General features: G+C 39.1%; 1 protein-coding gene and 1 gene segment (V, D, J or C); both read left to right on the plus strand.

Annotated features, from left to right (window-relative positions):
• The first annotated feature begins 416 nt into the window (after positions 1 to 416).
• Positions 417 to 15680, plus strand: LOC115363701 (uncharacterized). Its single transcript, XM_030057979.1, has 9 exons — positions 417 to 459; positions 1898 to 2063; positions 8630 to 8739; positions 10219 to 10443; positions 12581 to 12773; positions 13691 to 13700; positions 14651 to 14693; positions 14796 to 15082; positions 15663 to 15680. Exons 1-9 carry the CDS (start codon positions 417 to 419, stop codon positions 15678 to 15680), a joined length of 1095 nt encoding a protein of 364 aa, XP_029913839.1.
• Positions 10023 to 10538, plus strand: LOC115363573 (Ig heavy chain V region 914-like). The segment is given in 2 exon segments: positions 10023 to 10100; positions 10219 to 10538. Coding segments are annotated over 2 exon segments (366 nt in total).
• Positions 15681 to 17549: the final 1869 nt, after the last annotated feature.

The raw sequence follows: 17549 nt of genomic DNA on the forward strand, positions 1-17549 counted from the left end.
AAAATGCAGTCCAGACCAACAGCACCACTAAGTATGAGCTAAAGGCCAAACATAGAAATGAATAAACATCTCTCTTACAGTGACAAAAAGAAAACCTGGGCATTACAGGCATCATAAAAGTAAATTTTATGGCAGAACAGTTGAATTGGATTGTATTGGATTCTGAAGGTGGACCTAATGAAGTGGCCATGTAAAGTAACAAGTGTGTATCATAACGAACATTAGGAGTTAGGAATTAACCTTGAATCAAACATCGGATGCTTGAGGTACAACAACTCATCCTCCTTTTCTGTCATGTGAGTGTTGTGCTGTATGCAAAGCTGACTTCCTTCTAGTCTGCTATAAACACTTGATATCACACTGTCAGCTGAGGCAGACCAAGAGAAGCTCCCACCAGTTGACCTTCAACACCAAGCATGTTCTCTGTAGCTCTGCTGCTGCTGCTGGCTGCTGGATCCTGTGAGTCTCTTTGAGGGACAAACACACACTCTATCATCACACTGCACCACTTCTTTATTATTATTCCACTGTCAGATACACTGATATGTTGAATATTTTCTCCTCCGCAGGTGTGAAATGTGAAACGTTGACACAGCCAGCGTCTCTGACTGTCCGGCCAGGTCAAACTCTGACCATCACCTGTCAGGTCTCTTATTCTCTTAGCTATTACACAGCTTGGATCAGACAGCCTGCAGGGAAAGCAATGGAGTGGATTGGAATGAAAGATAGTGATGGCAATGAATACTACAAAGATTCACTGAAAAACAAGTTCAGTATTTCTGTAGCCTCTTCCAGCAACACAGTGACTCTAACTGGACAGAATGTGCAGCCTGAAGACACTGCTGTGTATTATTGTGCCAGAGCACCACAGTGACACAAACCATTGGTAGAGCTGTACAAAAACCCCTCAGTCCCTGAACACTTGGAACATGAAGCCACCAGAGGAGGCAGCCTCACACCACACATTAATTATATGCCATGTGGTTCTGTGAGCAAGAGACTCTGTCCCCTGGAGACACAGAGCTACAAACAAGTGGCTCACATGGAGAAAGAAGATCAGACAAACATGCAGCCAAACATCATATTCATGTGTTTATTAACAGACACAGTTTGGCAATGATGCAATGCAACAATTATATATTGATCATGAATACTATAAATCTGTGTTAGTCAATGTATTTGAAGAAAGTGGTGTCAGTAGGCTTACTTGGTATATACTGTCTTTAATATTGCATTAGTTCCTAAATAGCTGTGTTATGACTGTAACTTAAAAAAAAAAAAATGTACATATTGTGAAAATGCCTAATGTCACAAAAGTGCACATGATTTAGTTTGAATTTTCATTGAACGCTGCAGACTGTGTATTAAATTAGTGAGCTCAGTGGTTTGTCTTCACTGAACAGCTGCACAAAAAAATGTTTTTTTTTTCATCTCATGCGTCAATTCATCGTTCCTCAATCACTAGACTGCAAAGCACCAGGAAAACAAAATTCATTCTGAAATTTCATTTTTGTCTAAATTTCAAATATTCCCATTGCTAGAATTTAATCAGAAATTCCACATACATTGTAATTGTAGGTCATTGTGAGGTTATTTCCATGCTGATGATTCAAATATAATTAAATGAATACAGTTTATCCCCTCAATATGCAAACGAGTGTCTGAGCACATAATGAGGAGAACTGTGTGTGTGTGTATGTGTGTGTGTGTCAGTCAGAGGACAGAAGAGGTGACATCAGATCAGCTTTAGCATAAACCATGTTCTCTGTAGCTGTGATACTGCTGCTGGCAGCTGGATCCTGTGAGTAGCTTTCAGTGGATTCCTACTAATAAACCCATCATAAAGTCTGCAGAGTGGCATGAATGATGTGGATCATCCTGATGTTTGTCTCCACAGGTGTGTACAGTATTGATCTGATCCAGCCAGACTCAGTGGTTGTGCAGCCTGGACAGTCTTTGTCCATCACCTGTCGGCCCTCTGGATATGCCTTGACTGATAGCAGCTATGCAACAGGTCGGATCAGACACTGTAAAGGAAAACCATTGGAGTGGATTTTCCTTCAGTATTCACCTTCCATCCATCCATCCATCCATCAGTATTGTTTCTGAAATCCTGATGCAAGACACACACACACACACACACACACACACACACACACACACACACACTTAGAAATGAATGTAGAAATTAATTAAGAAATTAATGTAAGACTATTACTGTAAAGGGAAAACTAAAAAACAATCAGAAGGAGATGTGATGCCTGTCTACATGATAAGGACTTCAACAGGCACAGTCATCTATCAGAAATATGGACGTTGTAGGGCAGGTCGAACAAGGGAAGAGAGGCCATAAGCCTCTCAGCGTTTTGGAAATTAAGGATGACATTAAAGCACAGGAGTGAAATTAAAACTCTCCCTGTTTGCAGAAAGTTCAGGGTGTTAAAGATTCTTGTTTTCACTTCTTGATGGTGCTCTTGAAGTCATTAACATATCAGAGTCAATGTTGTATTTTTTTTTTATTTTCACCACACAGCAGATTAGATACTGTACAAAAATTGCATTTCTACAAAGTCCTGTTTACATATACAGAGTTCTAAATGCATACTGATACATACTAGGTAGAACAAAAGGAGTTTTCCAGCCTCTCCTGTGTCACTTCATATTTTCTAAACTTAATTCCTTTCCAAATTCTGCCTGGATTAGGTACCAATTTATCATTTAAAAACAAAGCAATTTTCTGTTAAATTGTTAAAAATGGAGTAAATAAACAGTTTGTTATTCCTACTTCATAAGAAGAGAAAAATTGGCAATTCATGCTTTAAATGCTTGTAATGAAACAGTCCACCCTCCTTTTATGTGATGTGAGTGTTGTGCTGTATGCAAAGCTGACTTCCTTCTAGTCTGCTATAAACACTTGATATCACACTGTCAGCTGAGGCAGACCAAGAGCAGCTCCCACCAGTTGACCTTCAACACCAAGCATGTTCTCTGTAGCTCTGCTGCTGCTGCTGGCTGCTGGATCCTGTGAGTCTCTTTGAGGGACAAACACACACTCTATCATCACACTGCACCACTTCTTTATTATTATTCCACTGTCAGATACACTGATATGTTGAATATTTTCTCCTCCACAGGTGTGAAATGTGAAACGTTGACACAGCCAGCGTCTCTGACTGTCCGGCCAGGTCAAACTCTGACCATCACCTGTCAGGTCTCTTATTCTCTTAGCGATTGGACATCTTGGATCAGACAGCCTGCAGGGAAAACACTGGAGTGGATTGGAAGGAAAGATAGCTATGGCAGTGAACACTACAAAGATTCACTGAAAAACAAGTTCAGTATTTCCTTAGACTCTTCCAGCAAGACAGTGACTCTAACTGGACAGAATGTGCAGCCTGAAGACACTGCTGTGTATTATTGTGCCAGAGATCCACAGTGACACAAACCATTGGTAGAGCTGTACAAAAAGCCCTCAGTCCCTGAACACTTGGAACATGAAGCCACCAGAGGAGGCAGCCTCAGTCCACAGATTAATTTAATGCCATGTGTTTGTGTGAGCAAGAGACTCTGTCCCCTGGAGACACAGAGCTACAAACAAGTGGCTCACGTGGAGAAAGAAGATCAGACAAACATGCAGACAAACATCATATTCATGTGTTTATTAACAGACACAGTTTAGTAATGATACAATGCAACAATTATATATTGATCATGAATACTGTAAATCTGTGTTAGTCAATGTATTTGAAGAAAACTAAACCACAAAGTTACATTGTTTTATAGACATGAGCAAATTATTAAAGAGAGAGTATTTCATGATGTTAGTTTATATTTTGATAATTTCACCAGTAAATGGCTTCTGCATGATATTTGAAACCAACAAAGTAATTATTTCTTATTGTTATTCATTTAAACAACTAAATCCAATATTAAATCCATCCATCTATCCATCCATACATACATACATACATATATCAGGTTAGGCAGAGTCACATTTGTTTTTTAGGTGAATTCAGATGCAGTTCTTCATTTGTCCAGAATTACATCCAAATATTTTAGAATACAACATATGTTATTTAATATTTGCTGTAATTACTGAAATGTGATTTTTATGTAAACTGTTCCTCAAGCATTACAGCTTAAAAAAATCTCATGTTGTCACAAATATTTGCTGCTCTGCCAGTCTACTGCAGCATGTTGCCTCCTGCCTCGTTCTGCGTCTGATGTTTCAGCCTTTTTGTTCCATTATTTCCTGGCTCACATGAACTTTGAATTCCTAATTCCCTTCTGAGTTTTCAGGTTTTGAATGTGGCTGCCCTCCTACTCAACACAGCAGGGTCTGTTTTGATTGACTGTCCTTTTCACATCCTCTGTGCTGTTACTAAACAGTCAAATGAATTCAGATTAATTTAGATTAATTTACATAACCCCTCTCTTGTTTCTGAAATCCTGATGCATATCACACACACACACACACACACACACACACACACACACACACACACACACACACACACACACTTAAAAACATTCTTCCACTTAGAAAGATTCTTGTTTTCACTTCTTGATGGTGCTCTTGAAGTCATTAACATATACAACTCAATGTTGTATTTTTTTTTTTTTTTTTTATCATTTTCACCACACAGAGCAGATTAGATACTCGAAAGAAGTTGCATTTCTACAAAGTCCTGTATAAATATTAAGAGTTTTAAATACATACTTATATGTTATTTTTGTATTTATACATGCTTGGTAGGAAAATAAACAAAGGAGTTTTCCAGCCTCTCCTTCCTCACTTCATATTTTCTAAACTTTATTCCTTTCCAAAGCATGCAAATAATTCAGCCTGGATTACGTACCAATTCATCATTTAAAAACAAAGCAATTTTCTGTTAAATTGTTAAGAATTGAGTAAATAAACAGTTTGTCGTTCCTACTTCATAAGAAGAGACAACAATTGGCAATTCATGCTTTAAATGCTTGTAATGAAACAGTCCATCCTCCTTTTATGTGATGTGAGTGTTGTGCTGTATGCAAAGCTGACTTCCTTCTAGTCTGCTATAAACAGTTTATATCACACTGTCAGCTGAGGCAGACCAAGAGAAGCTCCCACCAGTTGACCTTCAACACCAAGCATGTTCTCTGTAGCTCTGCTGCTGCTGCTGGCTGCTGGATCCTGTGAGTCTCTTTGAGGGACAAACACACACTCTATCATCACACTGCACCACTTCTTTATTATTATTCCACTGTCAGATACACTGATATGTTGAATATTTTCTCCTCCACAGGTGTGAAATGTTACACGTTGACACAGCCAGCCTCTCTGACTGTCCGGCCAGGTCAAACTCTGACCATCACCTGTCAGGTCTCTTATTCTGTTGGCAGCCGTTACACAGCTTGGATCAGACAGCCTGCAGGGAAAACACTGGAGTGGATTGGAATGAAATATACTGGAGCAGAATACTACAAAGATTCACTGAAAAACAAGTTCAGTATTTCCTTAGACACTTCCAGCAACACAGTGACTCTAACTGGACAGAATGTGCAGCCTGAAGACACTGCTGTGTATTATTGTGCCAGAGCACCACAGTGACACAAACCATTGGTAGAGCTGTACAAAAACCCCTCAGTCCCTGAACACTTGGAACATGAAGCCACCAGAGGAGGCAGCCTCACACAACACATTAATTTAATGCCATGTGTTTGTGTGAGCAAGAGACTCTGTCCCCTGGAGACACAGAGCTACAAACAAGTTGCTCACATGGAGAAAGAAGTTCAGACAAACATGCAGCCAAACATCATATACATGTGTTTATTAACAGACACAGTTCAACGTATTCTCATGAAACGGTTCATATGATATCGTACTTTTAAAGGCTTACAGTGCAGCAACAAAAAATGGCACAGACACGGGGTCAACATTTTTGGAAAGCTCTTGACCTCTACTATCATGCCCGATGGCAAACCAATAGGGGGCGCCACTGACTAGTGTCAAAACATGGAAAAAACATGATTTCACTATCTTAAGAAAAAAATAAATAAAATCTGACCAAACAGGCGTTCTTCCCACACCCAAAAACTAGATTGAAAAATTAGTGATCACAACATCACATAATAGACATAACATATTAGAACTACAAAATCTATGGCGCAGGACACCTCTGTGTGTTGCAACTCTGCACGAATTGTAGTTCTGGTACCCCTCTTCCGGGTTAGGATAAACATTGTGAATTTAGGTTTAAAAACCATACATACGGTAGTTTTTCAACAGCAAAAGCATAACCTTAACATGTAGCCTATGTTTATACCACGAGTAAAGATGTGTTATGAAAAAAAATATATGTATATATAGACTATATAAATCGTTAGTGCTATTTTGACGTGTTTCCGCGGTTTTTCCACCCGCTCTGTTTCGCTGACTGAAAGGGTTGTGTTCAATGGCGTAACATATCAGCATATTATCAACTTTCATGCACTTTATTACACTTTATTGACTTTATTGATGAAAGTAAAATCAGACACGTCGCTGATAAACACTAGGATTATGGGTAATGTAGTGCTTCTCCGTGATATGACATGGCAAATAAAACGTGTTTTCTTAAAATAAAGTTGATATTATACGTGACTTGTGGACTCGGCTGAAGCACATGCCATCGTTACACATCCTCATAGCTCGTGGTAAGTCTGCCTTGGATGGTTACAACGTTATGGCTAATAATCAGATCTTTTTCCGGAATATCGATTAAATTTGCACTTCCGGGATCTATGAACTACCACCCACAGCGTGACGTCACGGAATCTCGCCGACTTCCAGTGAACACCGTTTGTGTGGTGATCACACGGAATTAAAACCATAGAAATCGATTAAAACAGGTTACATGCGAGGAGCACGCAATGAGTTATTAGGAGGTCATGCTCATTTCACGGATTTCTGTGAGAGCAGGTTAACCCCACGCCTCCCTCCCCAGATTTCCACGGTGACAGTCAGTGAGGACAACACTTCCGAGCGGAAGCTACATCAGCGACAGTGGTAGCAGCGTCCATAGCAACAGCCATAGCAACGATAGAAACCTGAAAGAATCTTCGTAATAACTAACAAAGTAAACATTATATAGACTAACTGAACGAAGATTTTGGAAATAAAATGCACATTTCCCGCTAGAAATGTTATCAAAACGCATTTGAATGCATAAGCTCCCTTAAAATATTGCATTTTCCACTGAGAATAAAAGGAATGTCCGCCATTTTTCTTAAGGCTCTCGCTTCGGGGCTCGCGCAGGCGCGCTGATCGCTCGTGCTGCTGGAAATTCGTAGGAATATGCACAGAAATTTGTGCATTATTTTTCGTAGGAATTCCTACGAACGTTTCATGAGAACAGCCTGCACAGTTTCACAATTATATATTGGTGATTGATACTGTGAATCTGTTTTAGTTAATGCAAGATCATGTATTTGAACACAGTAGTGGTTTGACTTCACCTAACAACTGAACCAAAAATCATGAATTATTTTAATCTCATACGTTAATTCACTTTTAGTCAGTCACTCACCTACAAAGCACCACTAAACAAAAGTAATTCTGAAATTTCAGTTTTGTCCAAGTAACAACTATTCAACAATTAAATTTGATAAGAATTCACACGTATTTAATAATGTAATTGTATGTCATTGTGAGAAAATATATTTCTATGTTGTTTATTCAAATATAATTAAACTATTTCAGTTATTCTCTTCAAGAGCACACACACACACACACACACACACACACAAACACACACACACACACACACACACACACACACACACACACACACACTCAGTCATAGAAAAAGAAAACATAAGAACAACCAACAATAGCTAATTATAACATGAATAAAAGTGCTGAACTATCACGTGCTTTAAAAGTCTTTGAATGTTAAAAGTTCAAGAAGTCAGAAGAAAAGAATACATCAGAAGAGCTGAACACAAAGCACAAAGATTTGTTTAATGAAAGAACTTCATACACAGATACACAGAAAAGACAATGATTGAACAGTAAGCAATAAATTGAAAAAAAAAGAAAAAAAAGAAGAAAAACAAGGTTTTAAATTTGCTCCAGTGAAACAAGATTTTCTTTATTGGTTCTGCAACAGATCTACACATGGTTGGTTTCAGCTTCAAATCAAAATTAATTTGTCCCTCACTGATTCAAGATGTAAGAGTCACTGTGAGATAAAATTACTGACCTCAGATCGCATCAAATGTCACATCAATCAAATTTCATTCAATTTGTCCATTTCTACAGTGAAGACTAATCCACTGTGAGGAGGAGTCAATGCAAAACTTTGATGTCTCCCATCTCTACTTATGTGACTGCAGAGAGGATGACAGACAACAGTGGCCACACACTTGAACATGATGGGCTGTAGGACAGGACTGCTGCTTTTAACTCTCTGCTGGGCAGGTCAACATTTTCACTCACCTGGATTTGACAGCGTCTTCATTCCAATCCGTACTTCATGCATGTGATGCTTTTCTGTTTTGTGTTGCCAGGTGCTGATGGTCAGACTCTGACACAATCTGAACCAGTGGTTAAAAAGCCTGCAGAGTCCCACACATTGACCTGCACAGCCTCTGGATTCACATTCAGTGACTACTGGATGTACTGGATCAGACAGGCTCCTGGAAAAGGACTGGAGTGGATTGCAACTATCAGCAGGGATAGTGGCAGCACCACCCGCTACTCCCAGTCAGTCCAAGGCCGGTTCACCATCTCCAGAGACAACAGCAGAAAGCAGCTGTATCTCCAGATGAACAGTCTGAAGACTGAAGACTCTGCTGTTTATTATTGTGCTCGACAGCCACAGTGACTGGAGTTGGTGGAGCAGCTGTACAAAATCCTCCAGTCCTCATCCTCACTGCTCTGTCAGAGTAGAAGTATGACTGGGCTTTAAATGAATGTTTTTTGTTTTTTTTTTTTAACAGAGAGAGGAGAGTAGGGGTGGGATTTGAACACATTATATGTCTCCCATGATAAAGAAGCATAAACACATTGAAAAAATGTATGATGAAGACATCTAAACGATCAAATCATGATGATGATTTCTTCACCAAAACCATGCTGAAGACATCACACAAACTGTAAATAAAATAAGAAAAAAACCTGCTCCACAACATTCAACCACAACTAATTCAGCTCCTGGATTATTGTTCTCATCCATGGTGCTGACTGTAGAGAAAATAACAAAGATAATAAAATATAGCATCCATTAATGACATTTCTTTAAAACAATGCATAACAAGGCTGGTTATTTTCAGAAAGTAGTTCCTGTCCTGATTCTGCACTGCCCACTTCTGAAAGTCTGAAAACAACCTTAATGTCAAACCTATGTCTTTATATTAATGAAAAAAAGAAATTAACAATTTCAAAAATATCTGAAATATCTGAAAATACCTGAATCTTATTTTGTGAGTAATGAAATACTGAGATCTTCATTTCAGAGAACATGTTCTGAATAAACATTTAGCCTTATGGAATCGTGTCCTTCACATGCCTCAATAAAACTATATCTGTACAACAGTATCGGCTATGTATTGTTACCAGAACAGGAGCAGTCTCACGCCACAGATTAATTTAACACCATGTGGTTCCCTGGTGGCTTCAAAAATGAATTCATGTACCATTCAGGAGAAGTCCTTTTTACAGTGGGCCAGGTTTGAGTCCAGCCAGGGCGTTTTACTATTATCAACTACATATATGTGGAACAATTATGTGCTTCTGTCTTTAAAAATTCAAACCACTCAGTGTGTCAGATAGTCTATCAGCAGTCAGTTGATCTATCCACACTGTAACAGATCAGCTGCAGAAAAAAACAGCAGTGGATCTGTTATGTTGCCCTCCTACTCAGCGTCTGTTTTGACTGACTTTGAGCGACCTGTGAGCTCAGTACATAAGTCCCTCCCTCCTAAATTCCTCATGCAAATCCAGTGTCAGAGTGTGTACTTGTGTCCTCCTGCTGACTTGTTGTCTTGTTCTTTTGGGTGGAGCAGCTGAGTTCACATCTTCAGCCTCAGGATGATGGACAAACTCTCTCTTCTGCTCACAGCTCTCTGTCTGCCATGTGAGTTGTCATGTTTTATGCTGCTATACTGACATAATGACAAATATACTGATTGTTATGTTTTACTACTTCTGACTCTCTCTCTCTCCCCTGTGTTTTTCTCCTTGTTCTCTGTCAGGCTTGAATGGCCAGGCTATGGAGTCCATTCCCTCCAGTCCAGTGCTGAAAAAGCCTGGGGAAACTCTCAGTCTTTCCTGCAGGGGAACTGGCTTCACTTTCAGCAGCTTTGCTATGCACTGGATAAGAAAACCTGCAGGAAAAGGACTGGAATGGATAGGGAGCGGTTACTCTGATGCCAGTTACAACACTTACACAAGCAGTGTGCTAGGACGCATAGAAATCAGTAGAGATGACAGCAACAGCATGGTGTATATGAGACTGTCCAACTTACAGCCAGAGGACTCTGCAGTGTATTTCTGTGCCAGAGAGCCACAGTGATGTGAATGAGCAGAGGAGCTGAACAAAAACCTCAATGAATTTATTTTTACAAAGATCACCAGGGGGCAGCAGCAGATCAGACATGTGATGACACTAAGAACACACACACACACACACACACACACACACACACACACACACACGCACACACACACACACACACGCACATTTAATATCATTTGAGGGTCCTACCAGCATGCACTGCAGCACTGTAATGGTTAATAACATGTCCAACAAAATCTTGATGGAGCAGATTTGAACCCAAATGAACATATTTGAATATGACACTTTATGGCTATTATTTTAAAGCACCATGTGGGCTGTTGAGCAATAAGCTTAGTATAATTTGATCAAGATGAAAAATAAAATGAAAATGTTGAGGAGAATATCCATTATTATGAGGGTATTAGGAGTTTTAAATACTGTACATGCACATATTATACAGAAAACAATGAAATACTTTTTCAGCCGCTCCTGCCTCACTATATATTGTGTACTCTTCTAATTTCAGTTTCATTCCAAGGTATGCAAAGATCATTCAGCCTGGCTTGGTTACCAAATCATGGTGTAAAAACTACACAAATTGTTACAAAATTGATTGAATAAACAGTTTTTCATTATTATTTTTGAAGAAAACAATTGGTAATCCATGCTTTCATTGCACGTAATACGACAGTCCATCCTCCTTTTATGTGATGTGAGTGTTGTGCTGTATGCAAAGCTGACTTCCTTCTAGTCTGCTATAAACACTTGATATCACACTGTCAGCTGAGGCAGACCAAGAGAAGCTCCCACCAGTTGACCTTCAACACCAAGCATGTTCTCTGTAGCTCTGCTGCTGCTGCTGGCTGCTGGATCCTGTGAGTCTCTTTGAGGGACAAACACACACTCTATCATCACACTGCACCACTTCTTTATTATTATTCCACTGTCAGATACACTGATATGTTGAATCTTTTCTCCTCCACAGGTGTGAAATGTGAAACGTTGACACAGCCAGCGACTCTGACTGTCCAGCCGGGTCAAACTCTGACCATCACCTGTCAGGTCTCTTATTCTCTTGGCTTTTACACAGCTTGGATCAGACAGCCTGCAGGGAAAGGACTGGAGTGGATTGGAATGAAACATACTAGCGCTGAATACTACAAAGATTCACTGAAAAACAAGTTCAGTATTTCTGTTGCCTCTTCCAGCAACACAGTGACTCTAACTGGACAGAATCTGCAGCCTGAAGACACTGCTGTGTATTATTGTGCCAGACAGCCACAGTGACACAAACCATTGGTAGAGCTGTACAAAAACCCCTCAGTCCCTGAACACTTGGAACATGAAGCCACCAGAGGAGGCAGCCTCACACTACTATTCAAGGTCACTTCCCTGAGGAAGAGGCAAAATGATAATGAATATTGAAATATATATATATTTGGTCTTCATTCCAAGTCAAAGTTGATCTAAAAAATACTGATTGGAGGCTACCATAATTTATTCAGTTGTAATAAATACTTTTACTGTGGCACAGTATGTAATGGAGTGATATAATTGCATGATATGATAACACATCATTGTGTTGTATGATTAGTTGCTGACTAATTACAACTTTGCTTATTCTCTGACAGATGCTAGTGATGATGGGCTATATGAATAAATTAACTTGAATTTGAACAGTATTTATCTTGGGGTTAAAAAAAAATCCATGTTTTATCCAGATTAAAATTAAATCCTTAGAGTCTCTTTGCACAATGAACATCCATTCTTAAATTGTACAAAATGACTGACAGACTAATCCACTGCAGTGCTGTCGTCCCTCCCTGTGAGGAGGAGTCAATGCAAAACTTTGATGTCTCCCATCTCTACTTATGTGACTGCAGAGAGGATGACAGACAACAGTGGCCACACACTTGAACATGATGGGCTATAGGACAGGACTGCTGCTTTTAACTCTCTGCTGGGCAGGTCAACATTTTCACTCACCTGGATTTGACAGCGTCTTCATTCAAATCCGTACTTCATGCATGTGATGCTTTTCTGTTTTGTGTTGCCAGGTGTTGATGGTCAGACTCTGACACAATCTGAAGCAGTGCTTAAAAAGCCTGCAGAGTCCCACACATTGACCTGCACAGCCTCTGGATTCACATTCAGCAGCCACTGGATGGCCTGGATCAGACAGGCTCCTGGAAAAGGACTGGAGTGGATTGCCTATATCAACACTGATGGCAGCAGCACCTCCTACTCCCAGTCAGTCCAAGGCCGGTTCACCATCTCCAGAGACAACAGCAGACAGCAGCTGTATCTCCAGATGAACAGACTGAAGACTGAAGACTCTGCTGTTTATTATTGTGCTCGAGAGCCACAGTGACTGGAGTTGGTGGAGCAGCTGTACAAAATCCTCCAGTCCTCATCCTCACTGCTCTGTCAGATCAACAACACTCCTACATCTGAGCAGCACTGAAAGCTTTAAATGTATGTTTAGAGAGAGAAAAATAATTCATAGCAAATAATTACAACAAATGATTTGAACACAACAAATTTCTTTCAAATTTTCCACAAATATTTCGTGAATAAATGTAAATGATCAAATGACGATGAAAAACAAAACAAAAAAAATCACATAACTACCAAAACCAATCCAGCACTTTGGTAACTGAAAGCATCACTGAAAAATATAAAACAGGAAACTCTTGCTTCAGTCACTACCATCTATATCCAGTATGGTGGGCTGAAAGTGAATGATGTTATTTTGGAGTAGAAATTACACTACAGTTCTTCTTTGAAACATTAGAGGGCAGTCAATGAATTTTCTTTTTCTCTTCTTTTTCATAACAAGAAGTTCAGCTCCAGCTTTCGTCATGAGTCTTTAATGACTTTTGAACCTTGGAGTTTAACGACTGGCTAGACTTTAATACTGAGACTATCCAAATGAAAAGGGGAAATTAACACTTTGAAGAAAACCTGACATTTTTCTTGTTAGGAAAGTAGCTCCATAAGTATTTGGATAGTGACACAATATTTATATTTTTGCCCTTGTTCACCACCACAGTGGGTTTGAAATGGAGTAATCAAGACGTGATGGAAGTGCAGACTTTCAGCAACAACAAAAATATGGCATCAATAAGAATTACAGCCTTTTTCATACTTTGTAACCCCATTTTCAGAGGCTCAAAGGTAATTGGACACTTGACTAAAAAGCAGATTCATGGGCAGTTGTGGCCTTTTCCCTCATTATTTCATGACAAATTAAAAAATAAAAAAAATAAAAAAGATAAAGGTCTGGTATTTATTCCAAGTTTTTGCATTTGCATCTGTTCTGGAACAAGGTTCTTTGAACAGCTGAAAAGAAGATTAACTTGTACCAGAAAACTTGTTGTAATTGCTAAACAGTTAAAGCTAAATTTTTGTTTAACCCTTTAATTAAAGCTCAAAGTCTGCAGTTCAATCCCATCTTCATCACTTATTTTCAAATCCACTGTGGTCGTGTACAAGGGCAAAATGATAAATATTGTGTCACTGTCCATATACTTATGGACCTACCTGTATATGCATACTGTTGAAACAAAATCACATTCAATATATGAAATCACTCTCAATAATAAAACACTGACAAATGAATTTCAGAGAACATGTTGGTTTAGTCTGAATAAAAATTTAGCCTTATGGAACTGTGTCCTTCACAAGCCTCAGTAAAAGCATAACCACACAACAGTATATGTATTGTAATTGGAACAGGAAACTGATCAGGTAAAAAGGCTGCAATACAGTGAATCAATACAGCTAAGCAGATTATTGCAGAAAAAGATGTAACATTAAAACCCCAACAACAGGCAGAGCTGATTTCCAGGCAACAAAAAGTGTTTTCTCTCTCTCCAGAGATCACAGCAGTCAGCAGGTGGATTAAAGTGATGTGGCACAGTCACACACATTAGAGGACTGTCACACTTGGGACAAAACTACTACCTCAGTTTAGATCCACTGCTGAGTAGATCCTCTTCAGTCGTATGTTTGATTGTATGCAAAGTGTCCTTCCTGGTTCCTCTGCTATAAAGAGTTGATATGAGGCTGGAAGTTGAAAGAAAAGAGGAAGAGCAGCTCCCACCAGTTCAGCTTCAACACAAACCATGTTGTCTGTAGCTCTGCTGCTGCTGCTGGCTGCTGGATCCTGTGAGTCTCTCTGGATTTGACATCACATTTACAAAACCAGCAGCTCTTCTGGTGCCATGTAACTGGATACTTTGATTTAAAAAATGTTTGTGTTTTCCACAGGTGTGAAATGTGAAACGTTGACACAGCCAACCTCTCTGACTGTCCAGCCAGGTCAAACTCTGACCATCACCTGTCAGGTCTCTTATTCTGTTGGCAGCTATTACACATCTTGGATCAGACAGCCTGCAGGGAAAGGATTGGAGTGGATTGGACAGGTTGCTGGTCGCAGCACAAATTACAAAGATTCACTGAAAAACAAGTTCAGTATGTCCACAGCCTCTTCCAGCAAGACAGTGACTCTAACTGGACAGAATCTGCAGCCAGAAGACACTGCTGTGTATTATTGTGCCAGAGAGCCACAGTGACACAAACCATTGGTAGAGCTGTACAAAAACCCCTCAGTGCCTGAACACTTGGAACATGAAACCACCAGAGGAGGCAGCCTCACACCACCAACACATTCAAGGCCACTTCCCTGATGAGGAGGAAAAACAACCAGTATATATGTTTGTTGGAACAGATGTCCCAGAAACAAGAAAAAAGAACAAAATGAAAAAAAAAAAAAAAATGAAATTCTTTTCATTGTTAATCTGTAATTTAGTGATAGATATTAGTTTAAACATACACTGATTTTGATTCATGAGTCACTCAAACAGTTTTGTTTCTTGTTGTTGTTATTGTTTTTTCCTATATTATCATGTATTTTGCGCTTAAGGCCTTCTGTTGAAAATAGTGAATCACTGAAAAAATCAATGGATCAGTGATGGCATGAATGAAGATTTTAATAATAAACAAACAAACAAATGAATGAATGAATAAATAGAATCATTAATCACAACTGATTATAACTTAACATTATTCAGTAAAGTGTTCCCTGTTCATAAAAATGTATATGTACTCAAATGGTATGTGATCCATGTAATGCAGAGGGACATCCCAATCTGATTTGATTATTTAATAATAATAAAAAAGTGTAACTTTCAGAAACGTTCAGTCGTGTGATTGTTTTGTTCAGTCACTGGCAGTGGGTTTGAAGTGTCACATCATAAGCATGTTCATCCTGCACAATAATGGACCTTTACTTGTTTGAGCCTTTACTGTACATGTTCATACAAAGGAAGTAATTGATGCAATTTTATAGATTTCAGTGTTCACAAAAAGCAAATCATATCCACCCATGTGTAAAAAGATGGAAATGCACAGAGCCTGTGATTATTCAGAGCCAGATCCACCACTTGTGCTGCAGCGGAGTGTTTTTCACCCACATGATGCACAACTCAAAACAATTATTTTCTAATCCCCCCTCTCTCACAACATTTTCTCAATTCTTTGGAAATTGAATTCAAGACAAACATCTTGCCAAGATAATTCAGCTCAATCATTTGAACAAATTATGGCTGAAATTTTAAATGTTAAACTGAGTCTTGTTTTCTGGTTTTCAGTCCCGTGTCTTTCACCATTGTACCATGGAAACCACAGTATATGTGTGCTAAGATTGACTGATACACATGTCGGTGTTATCAGTGTAAATGTGATATTTTGACATGTGGTCGTTGTCATGATGAGTGCATCTGACTGCAATAAGACACACAAGGAGTTTCCTAATGGACTAATCAATCAGTCAATCACTCGATCAATTCATCAAAAAACTTCACATTCCAGTGCCACCTGATTGCAAGAATACAGAACTGTCAGCAATTCAGTGAACCATATAAAGTTACAAAGACTGCTATTGACACATTTATGAAATTAATGAACATTTTTCTTTCACTTTTTAATGATTATTGGGAATTAGAATTCAAATTCAATTCATGACTTAAATATTTGTAATACAGTCCATCCTCCTTTTATGTCATGTGATGTGTTGTGCTGTATGCAAAGCTGACTTCCTTCTAGTCTGCTATAAACACTTGATATCACACTGTCAGCTGAGGCAGACCAAGAGAAACTCCCACCAGTTGACCTTCAGCACCAAGCATGTTCTCTGTAGCTCTGCTGCTGCTGCTGGCTGCTGGATCCTGTGAGTCTCTTTGAGGGACAAACACACACTCTATCATCACACTGCACCACTTCTTTATTATTATTCCACTGTTAAATACACTGATATGTTGAATCTTTTCTCCTCCACAGGTGTGAAATGTGAAACGTTGACACAGCCAGCGTCTCTGACTGTCCGACCAGGTCAAACTCTGACCATCACCTGTCAGGTCTGTTATGCTCTTGGCTCTTTCACAGCTTGGATCAGACAGCCTGCAGGGAAAACACTGGAGTGGATTGGAATGAAATATACTGGAGCAGAATACTACAAAGATTCACTGAAAAACAAGTTCAGTATTTCCTTAGACTCTTCCAGCAAGACAGTGACTCTAACTGGACAGAATGCGCAGCCTGAAGACACTGCTGTGTATTATTGTGCCAGAGAGTCACAGTGACACAAACCATTGGTAGAGCTGTACAACAACCCCTCAGTCCCTGAACACTGGGAACATGAAGCCACCAGAGGAGGCAGCCTCATACCACCAACACATTCAAGGCCACTTCCCTGAGTTTAAAAAATAAATAAATAAATAAATAAAATACTAAGTATTTTCGTTTGCAGGACAGGGAAAAAGTGCTTAAGGGTCTAAATAATCTTTTAATGACTGAAAATAATATATATAGTAGAGTTTTATAAAGCACTGGTTTGATTCATAACTCATTTTGAACCTTGGAGTTTAACTACTGGCTAGACTTTAATACTGAGACTATACAAATGAAAAGGGGAAATTAACACTTTGAAGAAAATCTGACAACCTTTTCCCCTATTTCATTACC

The sequence above is a fragment of the Myripristis murdjan genome, chromosome 8 (assembly GCF_902150065.1).
Source record: "Myripristis murdjan chromosome 8, fMyrMur1.1, whole genome shotgun sequence".
Classification (NCBI taxonomy): Eukaryota; Metazoa; Chordata; class Actinopteri; order Holocentriformes; family Holocentridae; genus Myripristis; species Myripristis murdjan.

Coding starts and splice junctions, on each gene's coding strand:
- LOC115363701 (XM_030057979.1), top strand. CDS start 417: ATGTTCTCTGTAGCTCTGCTGCTGCTGCTGGCTGCTGGATCCT. Junction 460..1,897: donor GCTGCTGGCTGCTGGATCCT/GTGAGTCTCTTT, acceptor TTGTCTCCACAG/GTGTGTACAGTATTGATCTG. Junction 10,444..12,580: donor GCTAGGACGCATAGAAATCA/GTAGAGATGACA, acceptor TTGTGTTGCCAG/GTGTTGATGGTCAGACTCTG.